The sequence below is a fragment of the Lutjanus erythropterus genome, chromosome 18 (genome assembly GCF_056507025.1).
Source record: "Lutjanus erythropterus isolate fLutEry1 chromosome 18, fLutEry1.hap2, whole genome shotgun sequence".
In the NCBI taxonomy this organism is placed as follows: domain Eukaryota; kingdom Metazoa; phylum Chordata; class Actinopteri; order Lutjaniformes; family Lutjanidae; genus Lutjanus; species Lutjanus erythropterus.
Window position 1 is genome coordinate 15,054,442 of NC_139334.1, and position 21,874 is coordinate 15,076,315.

A 21,874-nucleotide genomic window follows, 5' to 3' on the forward strand; every position below is an offset into this window, starting at 1 on the left:
AAAAGAAAATTAGTTACCAACTGTGTTGTTGTCAAGCCAAAACTTTGCTGTTTTTTTTTTTTTTTTTTTTTTTTTTGTCATTTATGATGATACATGAACAGTCTTTGGGTTATGGACTGTTGGCTGAACAAAAGAATTGATTTGAAAATGTCGCTTTGGGCTCTTGGAAATTGTGATAAGCTTTTTCACATTATTTTGACATTTGATAGAAAAAAGTTTTATTGAAGAATTATGAAAATAATTGGCAGGTTCGGTTATGATGAGAATAATCCTCAGTTGCAGCCCAAATGTCACATTTGATGAAATCCGTGCTTTGACATCTTAGGAGCTGTTACCTTAAAATGTTCAGTCTTTGTGGTTACACTGCCTGGAATATGGTATTTAAGTTTAATGGCACACACTAAAGTACTATTATCAAAAATTGTCATTGGGAGACTATAAAAATATATTTCTTTGTTTCCCAGTGACTGTTACAACATTTTCAAGTGATTATAATTACTATTATTAGTTTAGTATTCATGATGTCAGCAAATTCATTGAGAAGTTCAATTTTATTGTCTTAGATTGAAGGCTCTTATCCAAAAGGAAGGCTTTTTTATTGTAGGGGTTAATTTTGTAGACAAGACTTGATTACTAACCAGGCAAAGCTGGTGATTGCCTCAGGGCCTAAATCCAAAAAACTGGCAATTTGTATGTGGAAATTTGATTTGATAATTTCGTCTGGGAATAGGCTCACCTGAAAGAGAATTATCAACTGACATGATAACAGCCCTCAGGGAAGTAGCTGTTGTTCGCCCTTGCTTGGTTGTAATACTTTGATTATTTCATCTGATATTATTACTACATGGTGCACATTCTGTAACAAATCTGCTAAATTAAAGGGACAATTTATCCCCAAATCAAAAATACATATCTGCCTTCTCCTGAATATGATGGAAGTAGGTGGCACTTAGGTCATGATATCTGGAAAGAGACATTACTGTTCAGTTTTACAAATATGTTTTTATGTTGCTTTGAGCACCACAAGCTGAGTGCCATCTAGTTCTGTTATATTCGAGAGAGGGCAGACATCTCTCAGACATCATCAAAATTCATTAATTCATACCTAAACAATCTAGCTGGAAAAAGAGGACTAAAGGGCAGAGAAAAAAATATGTAGCTCTGATTTTGGGGTGAACTCTTCCTTTAAAATACCACACATTGAACCTGGAGCCAACACTGCAGCGTATTAATACTGTACACACAGTGGGTAGGACAGGGATTTAATAGCAGTCCAGCAACTAGATTTTGCCCTATAGATCTTTTACATATTTAAATACATGTATTAAAATGGATTTAATCTATACACTGGATAACCGTTTGCACATCATGGTGTTTGTCAGGGATTCTGCATGAACTGGGTGTGGCACAGTTTCTCCAGAGGTTTAACCTTTTTGTTATGTCTTCAGCAGTGAGTGTCTTCCAGGAGTGTCAGTGGCATTCACTGCTGCTCAAAACTGAAAAACAAAATGAAGACTTGAGCAGCAAGATACTTTTCTTATAATATTCAGTTTCATTTGACACTGTCAGAGAGGCATAAATTCAATTATATGTTTAGGCGTTGATGTTGTAGTCTGCACTGCTGTTTGAACTGCTGTTAATACTGAGTGGTGTTTCTTATGTTTTGCCCCATTATAAACATACAACACTACCAATAACTGTGACCTCTATCATAAACAGATAGTTCAGTTAACACCTCTCTCAAAGTGTTACCACAAACAGAACATTATAATCACCCCATAAGTAGAATATATGGCAGATCTGTTGTATTGGATTGCATTCAGTTTTATAGGTGTACATAAAAAGAAGAAAATTGCCCAGGGTATGTGTGTTGGCCCGCTCGAGAAAAATTTAACAGCTGCCACTTTTAAGTGCATTGTGAGTAAACATAGTCATGAAAACCACTCTTTAATTTAACAAAGGATAACATTTCCTAAAGTCTGGTTTTAAGACAAACACAAGTAAGTTGTTTTTGTAATGTTTTAAATAAAACATGTTTAATATATATGTACATATCTATTAGACATGTATAATATATATGGAATGTATCTGGATATGGGAGTTCATATCGGAGCTTTTTTCTGTCAGTAAAAGAAAAATATATCTATATGAAAAATCGAAATTATTAAATTAAAAAGCAAAATTATAAGATAAACAGGTGTAATTATGACATAAAGTTGTAATTATAGACAAAAAGTAGAAATCATCACATAGAAAGTCTGAGTTTTTATAAGTATGTATATTTTTATATTTTTTCATAATTATGAGGTAAAAAGTTGAAATTATGAGTTAAGAAGTCATCATATGAGATTTAAAAAGACTACTTTTTAGATAATAATTTAAAGAAAAGTAATCAGGACAATCTCAATCTCATAGTTATCATTCCATGGGGATGTTTTTTCTTTTATTGGCCTCCATAGCTTTCAAAGGTGTGGCTGGCATAAAAATTTGTTCCTCACAGCTAAAACAAATCAGTCGCGGAACCAATGTTACAGTCATCTTTTCCGTAGGGGTTGAATTCGGTGCCACACCTCATCGCGCATGAATGGAATGATATTAGCTTTAAAAGCCTTGACTTAGGAATGGGAACTAGATATAAAGATTTCCGAGTTTTTTAGTCGGTATCTGTAGATTTAACGTGGGGACAGCTCCTCTTTATTCAGCTGTAAAGTGTTTGTCTGCTTGTTTGTGTGTATAGCAAAGGCTAAGCCAGTTAGCTGTTAGCATAAAACTAACTGTCAGGCTAGGGAACGCTAACATCACCGTTAGCCTGCTAGCTAGTCAACCTTGCTCCAACAACACAGACCAAAAACAGAGCGAAGATGGTTGAATCTATATTTGACCTCCCGGTGGAAAAGCAGATATTTTATGCTGTTTTGGGATTTTCGTGGACAGTGTATCTATGGGAGGCATACCTTTCTTACAGACAGGTAAGTTCATCATTTGTCAGTATCACACCAAAGTTTCTGCCTTGTAGCTAAATGTGTTTTTCTATCAGATTATTCTATTAGAGATTCTTATGGTAGCCAACATAAAACAAACTGAAGAGTAATTGGAGCTAATTTGTTAATACACAACATGCAAATTAGTTTTTAGACTTCTGATGTGATAGCCTTTATAACAGTTAATATCTTTACTCGTGCATATGCACCATATTGTATCTATGCAAGATACATGTACACATTTTAAATTATTTATTGCAGAGCCCTCTCACGTGGAGAAACTTTAAAAACTGAGTAACATTTCCTCTTTAAGAAGTTCTTGAGGAATATGATTCGTTATAAATAAATTAGTGTTGGGAGGCAGTTGACAGATGTTTGCAGATATGCATGTGTCTAATACAAAAAGAAACATAGAGCCATGTACTGTGAGTCTTTCTCTAGTAACTTTCATAAAGTCAACATAAAATGGCCTCTTGGGATGACTGCTGAATTTGTATTTCCCCTAGAAACAGGATATTGTACCAGAACAGGCTGAGACAAAAGTCAATTTGTGATCACATGAACAGAGGGGCAGAACTAGTACAGCTTGATAAAGCTAGAATAAACTTTTGCAAAGGTTTCAAAATTGCTACTTTATTACTTAAAACAAAAGACCCAATCAAAGATCAAAATTTGTAACTCAAAACCTGTTTGTATATAATAGGAATGTTAGAATTTTGAGCTAGATCTAAGAAAATGCCTGACAAATAGGTTATATATGAGCTTTTAGACCATAAATCTGGACAAAGAAAGATTATGAATAAAATCTGGTATATTTGTTTTGTCTTTTTTGTTACTTTTTCAGCTCTAAATAAAACAACAGGGGCATAAATAAAACACATCATCAAACAATACAGAATTGAACAAATATAACTAAAACAGTTGTCGTGGGCAAATATTGGGCATCGCAGGATGCCCAATATTTGCTAAAGGCAAAATGTGTGCCAAGATACCATTTTAAATTAAATACTGTGGTGCTGCAGAGAGAATGGAAAACATTTTTGTTGGGTACAGATTCCTGAAAACATAGGACACCATAATCGTTTTAATGTGTTTTCCAATGAAAATGAGAATAATGATGTGACCACAATCTTTCTTCAAGACTGTTCAGCCCTAGTTTTTGGGAGACAGTTGTGTTGATCATTCTGTTACAACTACAAAACAAAATCAACATTGAACTAATAACCACTAATGCAAACTGCGGATATACTTTTTTGTCAGTGTGGATGTGAAACAGTTTAGGTTGCATTTATAATGGTCTTTAAAAAGTCTTAAATTTAACATGTTAAAATCTGCAGAAATCCTGATCAAGTTTCGTGTAAATGATCCATTTTTTTCCCAGGTTCTTGTTGAAGATGTCCCCTTTAATTTTTAGTTGGTACGTCAGCCGTTCCGGTGAATAGAAATCCGAGACGATCTCAAACTATTGTTCTCTCACTGGAAGCTCAGTTTTATACCCCTTTCTTGATATTGCTGGCTGTAAGCAGAGTTTTTGCCAGATATCTATCTGTTCGTCTTTGCACAGCCTCCCTAGAGTACCTTAGATATCTCACAGCACAATTGTTTAGAACAGCATACCCTATAATATCTTTAATATTTGCATATACATTATTACAGTAAGGTTTTCATTTAATGCAGCTCCATAAACACTGGGGCTGTCTGCTTTTGATCTACAGTGTTATGAAAAATTTAACTGTCAGATATCAGAAAACCAGAAAAATTGTGAAATTACGACAATGTTTGAATTCAACAAATAAATCTTTAATATGTATGAACTTTGTAGCAAGTGCTATAAATGACCTGAGATCTAACACTGATGCTGATGTCTTTCCCATCCACAGAGGAGAATATATAGATCAACAACACATGTGCCACAGGAGCTAGGGAAGATCATGGACTCTGAAACATTTGAGAAGTCACGCCTTTATCAGCTGGATAAAAGCAACTTCAGCTTTTGGTCTGGACTCTATTCTGAGACTGAAGGGACGGTAAGACAAACGGTGCATTTATTTTTGTTTATGCCACATATTTAAATTGACATGTAAAAGCCTCATGTTCTGCTCAAAACTTTTAGTTGATCCTGCTCCTGGGAGGAATCCCATTTCTGTGGGGCATCGCCGGCTCTGTGACAGCTCGCTTTGGATTTGGCTCAGAGTACGAGATCACCCAGTCACTCGTATTTCTGACGCTCGCCACCCTGTTCAGTGCCTTGACTGGACTTCCCTGGAGTTTGTACAACACGTTTATCATTGAGGAGAAGCACGGCTTTAATCAGCAGGTACACTCACTGAACAGCTCTCGGCCTCTGTGGGCCCGTAACGTGACTGTTTGATGGTTGTAGTTTCCTTCCTCAGGAAGAAGAGCTGTCAGATGTAATCAGATTCATTTCATAACGATTAGATTGAACAGTCAGCATGCATCTAATGTATATTGTCACACTATCACCCTCTTTCAGGCTGCAAAGCTGCAATGGAAAATGTGTGTATAGCTGTATTTTGACGCAGAGATGACCATCTGAAACAAAATACACCCACAGATGGACAGCGAAGAATAAATGTTGCAGGATTTCTTGCAGAAATTAACCTGAACAATTTAATAGTTTTCACTATGAAACCTTATCACCATTCAAATATATTATAAATATCTAAAGCAGCTTAACTCAACTTTTTACAGCCACATCAGAAGTCTAGCGTGATTATTTGATACTTAACTGATCATCAGTTAAAGACCACATACACATGCACACACATCCTGACTGATCTCTTTCTTTTTACTTTTATCCAACATTGTCTTTTTCTTTCTATTAATGTCTTGTCTTCCTCTCAGACGCTGGGCTTCTTCCTTAAGGATGCTGTAAAGAAGTTTGTTGTGACCCAGTGTATCCTGCTGCCCGTCACCTCACTGCTCCTGTACATTATCAAGATTGGTGGGGACTATTTTTTCATCTACGCCTGGCTCTTTACCCTGGCTGTTTCTCTGGTTAGTGCTTGTTAAACAAAGAATAATGGCATCCTTGTGAAATATTGGAACATGTAGTTTGTTCATTGATTAGGGAATAATTCACAGTTAATACATAGCTGGCTTTTTGGTACTAAAAATTCATAATTATGCATCTTCTGTCCTCTTGTGTCCCCTCAGGTACTGGTAACGATCTATGCTGACTACATTGCTCCTCTGTTTGACAAGTTCACTCCTTTACCAGAAGGAGAGCTGAAGACAGATATTGAGACTATGGCTAAGAGTATAAGCTTCCCCCTCACTAAGGTTTATGTAGTTGAAGGTAAAAATACTACTACTAAATGTACAGCATGTTTTTCTTTACATTTTGTCATTATTACATTATGAGTATTATACGTTTTTAAGATACACTGAGTATTGCTGAAGGTTTACGCTGTAAATTTCTTGATTGTTTCCATATTTCCAGGCTCCAAGCGTTCATCACACAGCAACGCGTACTTCTATGGCTTCTTCAAGAACAAACGCATTGTGCTGTTTGACACGCTGCTGGAGGACTACTCGCCTCTTAACAAGTCTGGAGAACCACAGCCCGAGCAACCAGAAAGTGACGATACATCCAGCGAAGCAAAGGCCAAGCCCAAGGTCACATAACTGGAAACTTAATTCGAAAAAGTTCTCAGTATGCTGAAACAAACCAACCAAGGTTCCCTATACGCCCTTAGAATATTTCAGAGTTTGTAGACATAAGAAGAAGTGCTCTCTGTCACCTCTCATTTTGCTGATAGTAAATTTCACACATTTTTACTTCTTGAATTTGGCCAAACAGTGTCTTAAAAGTGGTTGATAAGTCCTTGAATTAACTTAAAGTGTCAGAAACTGGAAATACAGTAGTATTAAATGAAATTAAGAACAACTAGTTCAAGAGGTTGGAGGACATTTTTGAGCTTTGTGTAATGCTCACTTGTAAAGAGTGAGCAAGGAAAACTTTAGTGTCTTAAGTCTCAAACTGACTGTTGTAGGGATACCTGTGACCTGACTGTTATAGGATTGGATTGTCTTTCCTTGTAATCCAATGGTGTTGGTCTTTTACAAATACTTTCACAGAACAAGAAACAAGGATGCAACAACCCAGAGATCCTTGCTGTCCTGGGTCATGAGCTTGGCCACTGGAAGCTTGGCCACACTGTCAAGAATATCGTCATCAGTCAGGTGAAGAATTTTCTCCATTGTTGAATTGTTTTCTGTTTTTTCTTCCCATGTCTGCAGCAGAGGTCTCTAAACTGAATATTTCCATCATTGACTGATTTTTTTTTGAGTGAAAAAAAAATCTGAGGGCCTTCTCATTTTGACAGATTAAAACACTGAGGCTGCAGCGAGAGAGGCTTTAATTTAGGCGTTTATTCAATTTTGCTGTGGTTGTTTTTTAAAATTAAATACAATTAAATGTGCAATGTCCAATAATCATTGAAAAAAAAATTAAATGATGGGGGGAAAAAAAGATAAAGATTGAATCTTTTTCAACCCTGTCTGTCAAAATGGCGAAGAGAGAAAAGTCTAATGCAACCTATGGTCCGCACCAAAACAAAGCAACATGTTGGCCTGATTACTCATGATCAAATGCAGACATCCACATTTACAAGTTACTGTGCACATAACATCAGCTGTCTCTGTTCTTTCTGCAGATGAATTCTTTCTTGTGCTTCTCCCTGTTTGCTGTTCTGATCGGACGGAAGGAGCTGTTTGTGGCTTTTGGCTTTAATGACAGCCAGCCCACATTAATAGGCTTGATGATTATCTTCCAGTTCATCTTCTCTCCGTACAATGAGGTGAGTGTGGAATTGATAAACAATGTTTCCGTGGGTTTTTGAGCTGTTCAGCTGATGTTTTTTTATATATATATATTGTCTTTGCAGCTGCTGTCCTTCTGTCTGACAGTCCTGAGTCGCAGGTTTGAGTTCCAGGCAGACGCCTTTGCACGCGGCATGGGCAAAGCCTCCGAGCTCTATTCTGCCCTCATCAAGCTCAACAAGGACAACCTGGGCTTCCCCGTGGCTGACTGGTTGTTCTCCATGTGGCATTATTCCCACCCTCCCCTCCTGGAGCGCCTCAGAGCACTCGGAAATGTCAAGCAGGACTGACGGGGCTGGAAGGGGGAGCGGCGCCCGCTGCCTCCTCCAAAGGGCCTCCGCAGACCGCTCCTGGCCCTGTGATGCACCCTGGTCTTTTTTTCTACCTATCTACCCCCACCATTTTGTTTTATCTTGTTTTAGTCATTTCTCTTCTTGCCATACTTTCTCTTTTGTTCCCTTTGAAACTTTGTTTTAAACAAAACCAAAACATATCAGCACAAGCCAGCCTAGAAACGCCTGAATGGAAGCCTCCGCTCTTTCTCTAGAGACATCTGACGTGCACCTGCTGAGAGCAACTCTTCTTGGCAATGTGTGTTGAGCAACAGCTATTGTCAGAGCACAGAATGCAGTGTCACATTCACCTGAAGTTTTAGTTTTTGAAATTATTTTATTGATTTACAAATTGATTCTAGCTTTGTTCTAAAACCTGAAATTTTACTTGCAGAAATATTTCTGTTGTGATGAAAAGTTTTGAGATATCTGTAGCTGTAGAAATGTCTGCCTTCACTTGAATACAGTGGACCTCGGTGACACTCGGCTTGTGTTGCTCAAAAAGTAAAAACACATGAAAATACATTTGAAAAATTCAACAGCAGTGTCTCTTTCTAGAAATTATGACCCAGTTACTCAAGATAATCCACAGAACTTGTTGTGAGCAGTTTCATGATTTCTGGAAAGAGACATTTTGTTGAGTTTCATATGTATTTTATGGCACTTTCAGCAACACAAGTACCATCTAGTTCCATTATATTAGAGAGAAGATGGCCATCTTTTCAGCCGATATCTCCAAAACTCTGCTACACACACCAAAACTAGTATTTTTTTAAATGTATAAAATGGTTAATCCTATGGTATACTAGGTTTTATTTAAAACAATAAAAAAGACACATGGTGGGCAGACAGACGACTTCATATGTACTCATGACAATGCTTTTTGCAGACACACAGGCCAGGATTTGATTTGTCCTTTAAGTGCAACTTTTACTCATTTAGAAATATCTCCAGGAAACAACTCAAATTCTCTGTATTGCAAGAGGAACTATGTAAATGCTTTGTCACAGTAAAAAAAATGTGAGTGAGGGCCTTTAATTATCTGTTTTTGTTCAGACAATGAACAGAGCAGTGCAGAAAATTTCCTTTGAATTTAGGTTAGACTTGTGATTTTCATTTTTTACATGCCTTGGGGGGGTCTCGTTTTACTTTTTCTAAAGCACTTGCTTGCCGACAAGGTTGCAACCATACCTGTACATATGTAACTTTGATGAGTAGAGTATTGGCGTATGATGTGAATAGTGAAAAATGTTGAATGTGGTTTGAAATTTTTAAGTTGATACTGTGTTTCTTAGTTTCTTCTCTTGTTTTTGGGCTGTGGTGAGCCCGGAATTGCCTGGCAAGCAAAGAATTTATAGGGGAACTGGGGAAGGGAGTCTGTGAGGTTCCTTTTACCACAAAACCCAGTGTTTGGTTTGTTCAGTGAGGGGACTGTATACTCTCTTTGCAGCATTGAATAAAATCCTTCAAAGCATTCCTGATGTTTGATGATTGTTTTATTTTGTAAATAAAATAGTTAAAATAAGTTTGTGTTCCTAAGCATGACAGAGTATAGCTACATCCTCTATTTAGGTGTTATTCTTAAAACTGTAGAATCAGAGTCAGCTTAATTGGCCAAGTATGTGTACACATACATGGTATTTGACTCTTATGTTTCACTGCTTTCAATGTACTTTTAAATATAGAAAAATAGAACAGCTAGGAACAAGGACCGCAAAGCTAAACAAAGGTTAAGAGTAGAAAGGTATTGTGTGCATACTAATGTGAAAAACAGATGTACTGTAAATATATGTAAGCAGCACAATGAATCAACTATGCCAGTGAAGTGTTTGTAGTTGTAAACATTAAGTAACAGATTAATTTTAGTTTTATTAATTTCAGCATAACTCCAGAAATTATTCTGTTATGTGGAATAACTGATGATAACTCATACCTTTTGTGTATGTGCATGTTGTTAAACTAAATTAAAATAATTGCCTTTACAACTATCTTTAATGAATCCATTGTGTTTTTTTTAATGTGTACATTAACTGCTACTCATGCGTAAGACTTAAAAGTACTGAAGCTTTTTATTCTTATTAGGATATTCCTTTATTTGGAAATGATGAATACAAAAATGCATAAATAACGGAAAACCTATAAATATATATATATATATATATACATATATACATATATACACATATGTATGTATGTATATATATATGTATATATATATATATATATATATATATATATATATATATATATATATATATATATATATATATATACACAGTTTAAAAAGTTATTTAAACTGTAATGTATAAAAATGAATCTTAAAAATGTTGATATTGATAAGGTAACAAATTATTATTTAGTATTTTCAGAAAGATTCAATAGTTGTAATAAAAAGATCAAATTCTTCTGAGAAAGCAGAAAATTTACATCTACATCTATGGTATAACAGAGTAAAATGCCCCAAAAACAAAAATTAAACGTCAGGTATCAACGTTTAGTCCGCAGGTACGTCAATAAACGTGCGGTGTCATGCTGTCTGTTATTAAGACCATACCATCATAAAAAGGGGACACCACGGATTTTCTTTACACCGTTATTAATTAATTGTTTCGTATATAAAATCTATTTTCGTAGTGTACTGTAAGAATATATCAATATATGAAATGTAAATCCCTCGGTTTTGTATTAGACCAACGTGATGCTGATGTCGTCACCCCCTTTCTGGATAATAATGGCGCCGTCCTGTGGTGTGTTTCTGAGGACAAGGGCACGCTCACCAGTCAGTGTCAGTGTTGTTTTCACGTTTGAAACCAAAGATGGCGAGGTTTCTGAGGCCTAACATCAGGAGTTTTGTCACTTCACAGCTGAGAATGTCATCCGACCAGGTAAAACACCTCCCGAAGACAAGTCACTGGATTAAAACACTGCGTTTTGTAACCGTTAGACTGCTGTATGTGACCCACTGAAAATTAATTAGCCTTGTAATTTGAAAGCCTGTGTGCCAAGTAGTTAAACTACTAGCTAGCTAAGAGGAATTTTGTGTTGGTGCAATTTTAGGGCATTCATCAGTCGAGCAGATTCATAACAATGACAAAAATAAATTAGTTGGGATTAATTTTAATCATATCAAAGTTACTAGTTGCCTGTCAAACCATTATATTTAGAATTTAGTCTAGTTATATGAATTGTTTTGTCCTCTGAGGTTTTGTTTGTATTGTTGTCACACAAACAGTTTCTAGTCTGTTCACCTCTATTATCACATGGCAAACAAAGAGGCCTCTTTCCTTCCTTTGGGAAATAAATTAATCTTGACCTTCAGATTAGGGTCATTATAGGCCCCACTGTCTCTAATATCACAAAGACAAGTCTTCATAACAAAACCAGAGAAAAAAGAACTTGTAGATTGTTTAACCTGAATCACCTGTATCTGAATGTGTATGCTAAACATTTATCTTTTGACTGTTCCCCCACCCTGTCTGTTCAGTTGGGTGAGCTGGGCAAAGGTGCCGGAAAAGGTGGTGGCGGTGGAGGGTCCATCAGAGAAGCAGGTGGAGCCATGGGCAAGAAGCAGGCCGCTGAGGAGGAGATGTACTTCAAGTATGCATTTCATTGTTTTACAGCGACTGAATATGGACTGAGAGCTAGAGACTGGCAGTATTTCAATTAAATATATTCAAAATATGTATTTAATTGCTTTTGAATATTTTATCATTTGTATTTTGCAGGCCAAAAGTGATGTAATTTGTTACTGAATACTTGATGTTGTGTGTGTGTATTTGAATGACTTAAAATAGATTATGTAAGTGAACCAGTGAATCATTTCACACAGGAGAAAGGTCAGGACCATACTGAGGCTACTGAAAGCCTAATATGCTAATATTAATTAATGTATAGTGTATTTTTGTACTTTCAAATTACAAGTTACTTTTATTTTAATTTAATTAAATAAATTTTCCACAGCAGTGTTTGTACCTTTAGTTTAATACATTTGATAACCAAGTATTTGTAATTTGTAACAAGATACTTTTGATGTATTTGTGTCCATGTCTGCTGAGGGTCATAGCTCTACTATCTCCTTATTAATCATGGACCCCAAACTTATATGTTACCGTATTTCATTTTGATTATGATCGTCTTCCACAATTTCTCACTTTGTCCATTCTCTGTCCCTTCCCTCTCTTTTCTCACTGTTTATCCTTTTGTTCCTCTGTTTTCATCTTATCTGTCCATCTGCACATAAGGCGTAAGGAACAGGAGCAGCTGGCTGCATTGAAGCAGCATCACCAGGAGGAAATTGACCACCACAAAAAGGAGATTGAACGTCTGCAGCGAGAGATTGACCGCCATAAGGGAAAGATCAGGAAGCTGAAGCACGATGACTGAAAAAAGTTCCATTTTTCTCACCGATCCAGCCAGTAACCTTTGCTCAGATTTCTGCATGCAGTGTCACTGAGCCAGTCATGAATGTGTGGGTGATTGTTCTGTAAATGCTTGAAAGTTATTAAAAACGGTCATAAAATTAATATTGTTTCCATGGCATGCTATGAGACAAGTTTTTGAGACAGCTTTTTGAACCCTTTCCCCTTTTTTGTAGTAGCTTTGTGTTCTGAATGTTGCAGGGGAATGGGCAAAGTGGTTAAAAACCAAGGTGTCTTTAATCATTCATATGGCAACATTAACTTATCTTCTTGTGTGATGTATAAATAAATTTGTAATGTAAATTGTATTGCTAGATCTATCTTTTAGTGCTTTCATTGTTTTTTCTTCTCAAACAATCAATTAATTATATTTATAATGGTTATATTTATTTATAAAGTTAATCTTCAGTTGCAGTCCTTATTTTAATATGAAAAGGTAAAAATATCATCTGAGGTAGTACATGGTCATTAAAGTTATGAACTGTTGTAAAGAAAATAAAATCTGTATGTATTTACATACATACTGTATGTAATCACTGATATGATTAGGAATATTAAAGAATATGTACCATATATGTTTTGACACACAGCCCTGGGTTTAAATGCATTTTGTGAACATTTGATTGTGCTCTTTAATGCCCACCTGATTTCAGTTGATATAAATAAATAACCACAAACCAACTGACATATATGGGGCAAATGGGGCTTTGAGGCCACTGAGGGTTCCGCTGAGCTATATTTTCAGTTCCAATGTGCATTATGTCTCAATACTTGAGTTAACATAAGCACTAAATTACATGTCAGGACACACTGGCATAGTCTCCCTCAATTCAAGATTATTAGTGAAAAGTATTTAAAAGTAACAAGTGAATAAAAACAGCAAACAACATAATTGGGCATTGAGTTTCTCATAGTAACCACGAGTATTGATATTAGCCCAATATTGGCAAGCAAGAGACTGGTTTCAATAAGGTCCAGGTTTAAATCTGAACAGATGTGCATAAGAAGGAAAGTTGAAAACAAATATTGAATAGACTTTTTCACAGCAGCCCTGAAACAGTGGAGTAAAGCCAGGTGTTACCAATAATTGTAATTAAGGTTCCTTTACATTTTGGTCAAACAGATTCAGTTTGCTGCTATTGTATATGTTGGCTCACTGGCTCTGCTACACTAAATGGACACGGACCTTAATTAGTATAATTAGTAACACCTGTGTTTAGCCTACTAGTTCACGTCAATATGGCTGCCGTGAACAGGTCTTAAGGGAAATGAAAGAGCATCGACGATGGATGTACGAGTTAGATTCTTTTAAACGTCTGTGGCATCAAGTTATTGGGAATACACTCTGGAACAACGGTAATCGACAATGAACTTCTTCCTCCACACAACGGCGGCAGTGGGACATCTTGTACACACTTCCACGATAGCGAATGAATGTCGTCACTTCCGCCTGCCCCTGCCTTTTACCACGAGCAGCCCCGTTCATCTTTCTTTTCGCACATCATGGCGGACCGGTTCAATAAGGTGTGCGACCGCTGCGGAATTATTATCTGTATTTTGTGCGTTTTAATGGAAGTTGATACTTAGCTTTTACTGTTAAACTGTAGGGGAAGACCACGGGACAACTTAGTGTACTTGTTGTTTTGTTTGGTGTTTCTCTAAAGGCTCGATTTTAAAGCATGTTTGAAAGTGCTAGCCGTAGCTGAGCGGACATGCCTTCATCATGGCAGCTTCCCTAACGAGTCACTGCTGTTAGCTTGTTGTTAGCGCGCTATCTTTGACTTTTGTGTTAATAGACTATGAGTTATTATACGACTGTGCTTGTTTACATCCGTGGTTTATTTTATTTTTCTTTTCACATACCCACATTACGTCTAAGTCGACATCACAGGGAGCACGTCGGCATGCTTTGACGTTGATGCTAAGCTAATATGTCGTATTGATAGTGTCCATGTGTTAGTTACTTCTAGGCTCATGTGGGTAACTGAAAGTTCACGATAAACTTAATTATCAGTGATTGTTTAAAATGTGTAATTCTTGCAAATTTCTGCTTTGAAGCTATCGTACTCTGAAACGTGATGAACGGTTAGGTACTGACTGAAAAGCGAAGCATTAAGTTGATTTGGTTCACGTTGCAATCCAAGGTGACGGGAAAGCTAACTAGTCAGATTATTCGGTCCAAGATAATACAGCAGTATTTTTCTTTCAAATCTGCAGGTTCTGCTGCTTGATGGCAGGGGCCATCTACTCGGCCGGCTTGCGGCCCTTGTGGCTAAGCAGGTTCTGCTCGGTAAGTTTTACATAAGAATCGTCGATGTTGGCTCACTGTTTCTGCTAAAGATCTAGTGTCCACATGATCACTTTACACAAGTAATTAACAGTGTTAAATGAGAATTTTGCACTGTATTTTCATTCTGTCGATGATGTCGAACATTTGTCCCTTGTTGAGTTTAACAACAATGAGAAAACTCACATGCACTACCATCTGAGACAGGACATGATCATTAATATGATAGCATGTAGTTGAGGTCAAAATGTTAAACTTATCGACTTTCTTACAGGACACAAAGTGGTGGTGGTGAGATGCGAAGGCATCAACATCTCCGGCAACTTCTACCGCAACAAGCGTAAGTATGATACATGTTTCTTCATTGTGCTTTTGTTATGCTTGTTGTCCATGATGTTTTACCTCAATAATTCGAGTTTAAATGACCATGAGACTACTTTACATGCACTACCATCTGAGACATCAGCATTACATATTGAATGAATTTTTACCATTTGGTCAGTGTTTTAATGTGTTTGCAACTGTATCATGTGCCACTCCACAGTGAAGTACCTGGCTTTCCTGCGTAAGAGGATGAACACCAACCCCTCCCGTGGACCGTACCACTTCAGAGCACCCAGCAGGATCTTCTGGAGGACTGTCAGGGGTGAGAATGTGGCACTACTCCAGACGTGGAAACTTTTTCAGAAGATTGAAATTATTTCAATATTGATGTAATTCTGTAAATGTAGCAAGGATGTCAGTTGAATGGATGCATCTACTGTGAAACATGGTACAGCTCAAATATAATTGCAAAACTGACTCTCTGAAATAAGCATATTGCATTTAAAAACTTAATTTGCTGAGTTGAGAGAGTAAATATGTTCGTCAACTGCATGTTACATAGAACATGCATTAGAAATAACTTGATGAAAAAATTTAATATAAAGCAGCCAAAAGTTTGGCTTTAAGGCTGCAACTATTTTCATTTTAATGTTCATTTTCTAAATTGGTGGTTTGTTTGGTCCCTAAATTGTCAGAAAATGGTAAAAAATGTTGGAACAGTGTTTCTTAAAAGCTATGAATCAATTTTCATAATAGTTGGCAATTAATTTAATAGTTCACACCTACTTTAATCAAAAACTTTGCAGCTCTAGCTTGCTGAAATGTTGCTAAGATGCCTCATTTGTCTGAGTTATAAAAGCCTAACCATCGATCCAGTGTTGGATTGAAATGTTTGCATTCATTTGACCCAGCACAAGTTGATCCTTGCTTGACGTTGATGAGTCCTTTATCCCGAAGCTGATCATCTATTGATGAGACAAAACTTTTCGGATCTGATTGCTGAGTTTAGTGGGGACGAACGTTTGTGCTTGGACAAATAACATGGATAACACAGCTGCAATGACAACTGTTTGAAATGCACTGAACTTACAAGTGTTGTCTCCAAACCAGGCATGCTTCCCCACAAAACCAAGAGAGGCCAGGCTGCTCTGGAGAGGCTGAAGGTGTTCGACGGTATCCCCCCACCCTATGACAAGGTGATGACAGGGCCCATTTTATATCCATGTTCTGTTTAGCCCATTCATGGAGCTTTAACTCTGCTGTCAATGATGTGACTAAAATTTCCCGTACCTACCTTGTTTGAGTAATGACTCTGATAAGAAACAACCGACTGAGACATGCAGTCCTATCAATGTTTAGATTTGCTGTTTTCTTCTTTATCTGACTTTGGGTTTTGTTCCACAGAGGAAGCGCATGGTTGTTCCAGCTGCTCTTAAGATTGTGCGTCTGAAGCCCACTCGCAAGGTGAGCCCCCAATATTTGATTAACAGCTGACTTAAATGAACATACCTGGCTGTACATTTGGGGAAACATGAATAGAACAGAAAATGCTTCAATATAACTGCCACAACAGTTCTTACTTGACAGTGATGAACTCTTTATCCCGAAACTGATCATCTATTGATGAGACAAACTTAACGGATCTGATTGCTGAGTTGAGTGAGGGACATGTTGTGCCTGAGGTTGAAGCTTTAAACATAAAAAAACAGGGTTTCTGCAGGTCTTAAAGTTTAAAATCCAATAATCTGACTTTCTAAAAATGTTTAAAAATTTTAAATGATTTTGACACATCTTAAAAATTCTATTGTTCCTTTGGTAAAGTTGTATCATTTAAAGTATTCTCATGTAAATGTGTTTTGATGAGATGAACTGCATTGATCATGCTGTAATAACTCAAATTTTCTTGTCCTTAGTTTTTTTTTGTCAGACTACGTAAAATTGGTCAAATTACATTCTTGGTACTCTTTAAATTTTACTTTTGGCAAACCTGCAGAAACCCTGAAACGACAAATACAATACAATAAGAACACATTGAAAATAAGGCGTTTTGTGCACGTGAAAATGCTATTATAATTTGAGAAAAGTATCTGCTGTGGTAATTTAAGACTTCATTTTTATCTGGTGGTATAAATATTTTGTGCACATTATTCAGTTTGCCAGTGTTGTACCGTGAAACACGCCGACTTTGATTTTCTTTGCTCCTCAGTTTGCCCTCCTTGGGCGTCTGGCACACGAGGTCGGCTGGAAGTACCAGGCTATCACAGCCACCCTGGAGGAGAAGAGAAAGGAGAAGGCCAAGCTCCGCTACTCCAAGAAAAAGACAGTGAACAAGCTGACCAAGCTGGCAGAAAAGAACGTTGAGGCCAAGATTGCAAAATACACAGACGTTCTGAAACAATATGGAGTCCTTGTCTGAGCTGGTTAATCTCTGGCTAATAAAGATAAATAACTGTTTATAGAAAGTGTATTGACTTTTTTTATTCGTCATGACTGCAAAAAGCACTTCGATTGAAATAAAATTGCACATGAATGCATTCTGTCCAGTTATGTTGAACATAAATATTCTGTGGCTCAGATCTTAAACAGCTGCAATAGAGCTTTTTCATGGCTGCTGCATTGGTAAGAAATGATCAAGTAAACGTATTGACCCTTGCAGTGAGCAAAGATGCACAACAGCACTCTGACCTGAATGGAACAAAACCTTAATTAGTATTGTTTACCAAGTATTTTATGGTAGGATTTATTGATGTTACCTGGGCCTACTTTTCAAAATGTGTTTGCAGACTGAGATGTATAAAATTTATAACACTTGCATTTGACTGGGGAGTTTAATTTATTTGTACAATTCATGATAAGCACATCAGACAAGGGTTTTTTTGAATAATTGAAGCCTATGTATACCCTGCAGCACACTGTTCTATAGCTTATCAAAATCACTATGCACCACTGTTACCATGGAACAAATGTGAATTTACAAATGGAAGTGCTGAAAACAATCTTATTTCTGCTTCTGGCAAACTAAAAGGTGGTTTAAATGAGTGTACATTGCGAGAGGCAATTCTCTCAGAGGCCTCACTGAAGCATGAGGGGAATGAAAAAAGATTTTTATTGCTTCAGTACATATTATTCAGAAATGGAATTATGCACAGTATGGTGAATTCTGAAGTCCATTTATATGGAAATAAATTCCAAACTATGAGAGCTACTATTAGAATTTGGCACTAGTTAAAATAATTTTAATAAATGCCTGAGTGAGTAATCTCAGTTGTAGTTTGAGGTCTGACAAAGGAGTAACTGTTTTATTTAGAGGTAATTTCACTGAGACATAGTCTTATTTTCAAGAGAGACCTGGTCAAAATATGGAATTACACAGACGAAGATAAAGACAGGATATTCAATACGAAGAAAAAACATAAAATGGTAAGTATAAAAATGCCAAGATGATCAGAGTGAAGTACTACAAACAAAATATGGTTTAAATTACCCAAGGAGAATCAATGTAATATGTTAAAAGATAGTTGGATTTGAAATACTGGCATTGATAAATATGTGTCACTTTTTCATCCTTTTTTTCTAATATTTTCCATCTGGGTCTTTCAGTTTTCCATTTGTTTTACCATCTGCTGCAGCTGTAGTCTTAACATGAGAACACGATTATGAGAGTTCAATATGATTTTTACTCTCTGTTGTTAAAAGACTCCTGCAGTATTTTATCACTTGCTTTATTTTAGTAATCACAGATGACAAATCGAAGAAGATATAGTTAAAGGATTGTAATGACGTCACTGTGGCATTCATTAATTTCCTTTTGTAACAGTTAATTATTTGTAGAGGAATTGTAGAGATCTAGTTGCTGCAGTGGAACTTTTCTACCAGCAGAGTGCAGTATTATACTTCATTTCAGTGTACTGGTCCAAAAACTGGACAGTTAATTTTCAAGTGTTTCAGTGTTTGAAAACCAAAGAGTCAAATTAAAGAAAATAATGTTGTTGTTTTTTTACTGTTGTTATCCTGCAATGAGGAGTTCAGGCAAAAAATAAAATGCCTTCCCTACTTTCTACTGACTTATCTCTGCCAAAAGTGTACTTTTTAAATACTTAATGTCAGATGTTATTCAATCCTACAAGAACCTACTTGAATTCTTAGAATTGGTCTGGACAATCCAACAGGATTAATGCCTTAATCTTGGTTTATCTTTAAAGATTCAAATGGAATATGAGTAAAATATTACAAAACACAATCCTGCTGAACTGGACTATTTTAAAGGGTTACCCTCCAGAAAATACAGTTGATTCCAGCTAATTCTGGTTCGGAAATTAAGTTAGAAATTTAGTGGCATTTTTGTAGAGTAACAACTGAGTCTCCTTGGAAGGAATGGACGACCCTCAGTGCCTCTTTGACCGGTCTTCTGTTCCTCCTTCACTTAAAATAGGACACAAACCGAGTCAAGACCAACCATTTTCTGAACCTGGCCTAGAAATAGAGCATTACTTTTGCCATTTACTGGGTCAGAGGGAGCTGGTGAGAGTTGACTGACAAATTGCTCTTTCAAAGCCTCTGAGGAATGCTGGATCAACATAATCCCGTCTGCGTTGGCCTGTGTGCTTCTAAATGACAGCTTTCACTAAACATATGTTTGTATAATTTAAGCACACTGAATGATGTACCTGCCCTACAGCGGGATATACGCAGCTACAGGTTTAACATAAACTGTGTAGGACACTATTTCTCAAACATACCCAGCTTTTACAATCCAAGTTGTTTTTTCATTTTCATATCTCAAGGGATAAAATAATCCAGTCTTTCACAAGAAATAAGAAAATAATGGTGAAAAGTCAAGGTAGAACAGATTTATTTTATATTTATTTTTTGTTAATATTATTATTTTTTCCCTTCTTTTTAACTAGGGAAGTCATTTAAAACAAATTCTTATTTACAATGAATTATTTTGAAAGGGGTGTTAAGGTGTTTTTGGAGGGTTGTTAGGTGGGTTTACAGCAAAGACTCACAATGAGACGAGTTGAATCATGCAAAGTGTGGGACTACAGTGTTCTGAAAACCTGCCAGTTTACACCATAGTGACTAGAGGAGATAATGTATTTTATCTCTTTTAACTGCAGGCTTTCCAGGCTTTTTTGTAGCTAGATATAATTTGTAGCATCTTAAAATATGAATGAGCACGATGGTAGGTACCACTACAGTTACATGATAAAAACATAAAGGTGTGTGTGTGCAGGGAGTGTGTGATTAAGCGGAGTCGGAGAGACCAAGCAGCAGAGAGTAGCAGAAGAAAAGGTAAGCGGTGAAGCTGCCAGTTTAGCTGTGAATTTAAATTATACGGCTTGTGTCATACAGAGACAGCTGTTTCTCAAACAAATCAATGAGATAATTCTCTCTCTTCTTCATCTGAAACTCTGGCCAGGGACAGAAATATTCAGGGAAGACTACTGGACGATTTAGTCCAAACTAAAATGTCTCAGTAACTACTGGATGGACATTCTTGCATTCTCATTTAGTCCAGTACTTTGGTTTTTGAACAAATACCTGCAAAACTGATGAAATTTCCATCAGCCTCAGCCGTATGTTGTGTTCACTAGTAATCTGAGAAGTTCAGAGAGGAAAACTACTGGCATAAATTGCAAGTGTGGTTTCATTTTAAGGGTTCACCAACCAAAAATGTGAGGAGCCACTGTCCTAGACTAATGCATATACTTCAGTGCAGCGGCTCCCAAACTTTTCTGGCACGCCTCCCTTCAGAAGCTGAAAAAAAAAAGGTTCACCCCCCAACCCCTAAATTATTATCAACCATTAACAATAATTAGGGAAGCAAAAACGATTAAAGCTGAAATATAATGAATAAAGGTCAGCATGATAGCATTTATTATCATGACCTATCATGATTAGCTGACCTTTATCTATTGCATTATGTTTTATTTCCCTACATGAATAATATTCGTTCAGCTTTGTTCCCCTGGTCATCTACACCTCTCATGCAGTGGCTCTACCCCCTTTAGTTGATAAAACAACGCTGACCTCTTGAATACACAACAGCTTTATTGTTTCTGTGTGTTGCAAAAGTAAAATTCAGAAAACTTAATCTGATGCTTTTTTGAAAAACTTTGTTGAGATCATTTGACTATTATTTGATCTACTAAGTCTTATAAACCCCGAAGCTCTGACTTCTTCAGTTGATAATCTGTATTCTGAGGTCACCTCCTGTCTTTCCCTTTTCCGTTCTTTCCCCTTAATCTCATTTTAGCATAACAGAACGTGTGCGGTGAAGATTTTCTTTCTAAATATACCAGGACATGACAGCTTTAGAAGCACCATGTATGGCTCCTGTCTGTTTGCTGTGGTTGGATTCTGATCTCATCACTGCCTCATCACTTCCTCAAGCATGTTGTGATATGTTAAGGTAATTAGCTATGCATGTGTGAGCATTATGTTTGTTTCATATGGCATTTCTAATTTTGAGTGACTCCAGTCAAGGGGATCCGGTTATCTTTACGATTAAGCATATGGTGGATGGAGGATTATTACCAAAAGCTGGCAAGCTATCCCATGCTTTCTATGTTTGTCCCTTCACTCTCTGTCTCGTAGATATATTAAAAACACGCATGCCTTCTGTAAAAGCATGCCCGGCAGGCCTCAGGCCAATCTGACGCCTGTCTACCTGTGTTAAGGAGC

General features: G+C 36.8%; 3 protein-coding genes and 4 non-coding genes across 7 annotated transcripts; all 7 read left to right on the top strand.

Moving 5' to 3' along the window:
• Positions 1 to 2,544: 2,544 nt before the first annotated feature.
• Positions 2,545 to 9,632, top strand: zmpste24 (zinc metallopeptidase, STE24 homolog). Its single transcript, XM_084742782.1, has 9 exons — positions 2,545 to 2,969; positions 4,862 to 5,008; positions 5,095 to 5,298; positions 5,847 to 5,999; positions 6,159 to 6,300; positions 6,445 to 6,620; positions 7,083 to 7,187; positions 7,661 to 7,804; positions 7,892 to 9,632. Exons 1-9 carry the CDS (start codon positions 2,862 to 2,864, stop codon positions 8,114 to 8,116), a joined length of 1,404 nt encoding a protein of 467 aa, XP_084598908.1. The 5' UTR covers positions 2,545 to 2,861; the 3' UTR covers positions 8,117 to 9,632.
• Positions 9,633 to 10,883: 1,251 nt separating this feature from the next.
• On the top strand, positions 10,884 to 12,884 carry atp5if1b (ATP synthase inhibitory factor subunit 1b). The gene is made up of 3 exons (XM_084741865.1): positions 10,884 to 11,043; positions 11,643 to 11,755; positions 12,400 to 12,884. Exons 1-3 carry the CDS (start codon positions 10,975 to 10,977, stop codon positions 12,539 to 12,541), a joined length of 324 nt encoding a protein of 107 aa, XP_084597991.1. The 5' UTR covers positions 10,884 to 10,974; the 3' UTR covers positions 12,542 to 12,884.
• A 1,088-nt stretch (positions 12,885 to 13,972) lies between these two features.
• Positions 13,973 to 17,649, top strand: rpl13a (ribosomal protein L13a). The gene is made up of 7 exons (XM_084741864.1): positions 13,973 to 14,100; positions 14,794 to 14,866; positions 15,138 to 15,203; positions 15,408 to 15,509; positions 16,298 to 16,383; positions 16,592 to 16,651; positions 17,394 to 17,649. Exons 1-7 carry the CDS (start codon positions 14,011 to 14,013, stop codon positions 17,601 to 17,603), a joined length of 687 nt encoding a protein of 228 aa, XP_084597990.1. The 5' UTR covers positions 13,973 to 14,010; the 3' UTR covers positions 17,604 to 17,649.
• Positions 14,990 to 15,071, top strand: LOC146310824 (small nucleolar RNA Z195/SNORD33/SNORD32 family). The gene has a single exon (XR_014772369.1). It is a non-coding gene; the product is annotated as a small nucleolar RNA Z195/SNORD33/SNORD32 family (small nucleolar RNA).
• Positions 15,247 to 15,327, top strand: LOC146310825 (small nucleolar RNA Z195/SNORD33/SNORD32 family). The gene has a single exon (XR_014772368.1). It is a non-coding gene; the product is annotated as a small nucleolar RNA Z195/SNORD33/SNORD32 family (small nucleolar RNA).
• LOC146310826 (small nucleolar RNA SNORD50) lies at positions 16,117 to 16,193 on the top strand. The gene has a single exon (XR_014772374.1). It is a non-coding gene; the product is annotated as a small nucleolar RNA SNORD50 (small nucleolar RNA).
• Positions 16,769 to 16,844, top strand: LOC146310827 (small nucleolar RNA SNORD50). The gene has a single exon (XR_014772373.1). It is a non-coding gene; the product is annotated as a small nucleolar RNA SNORD50 (small nucleolar RNA).
• Positions 17,650 to 21,874: the final 4,225 nt, after the last annotated feature.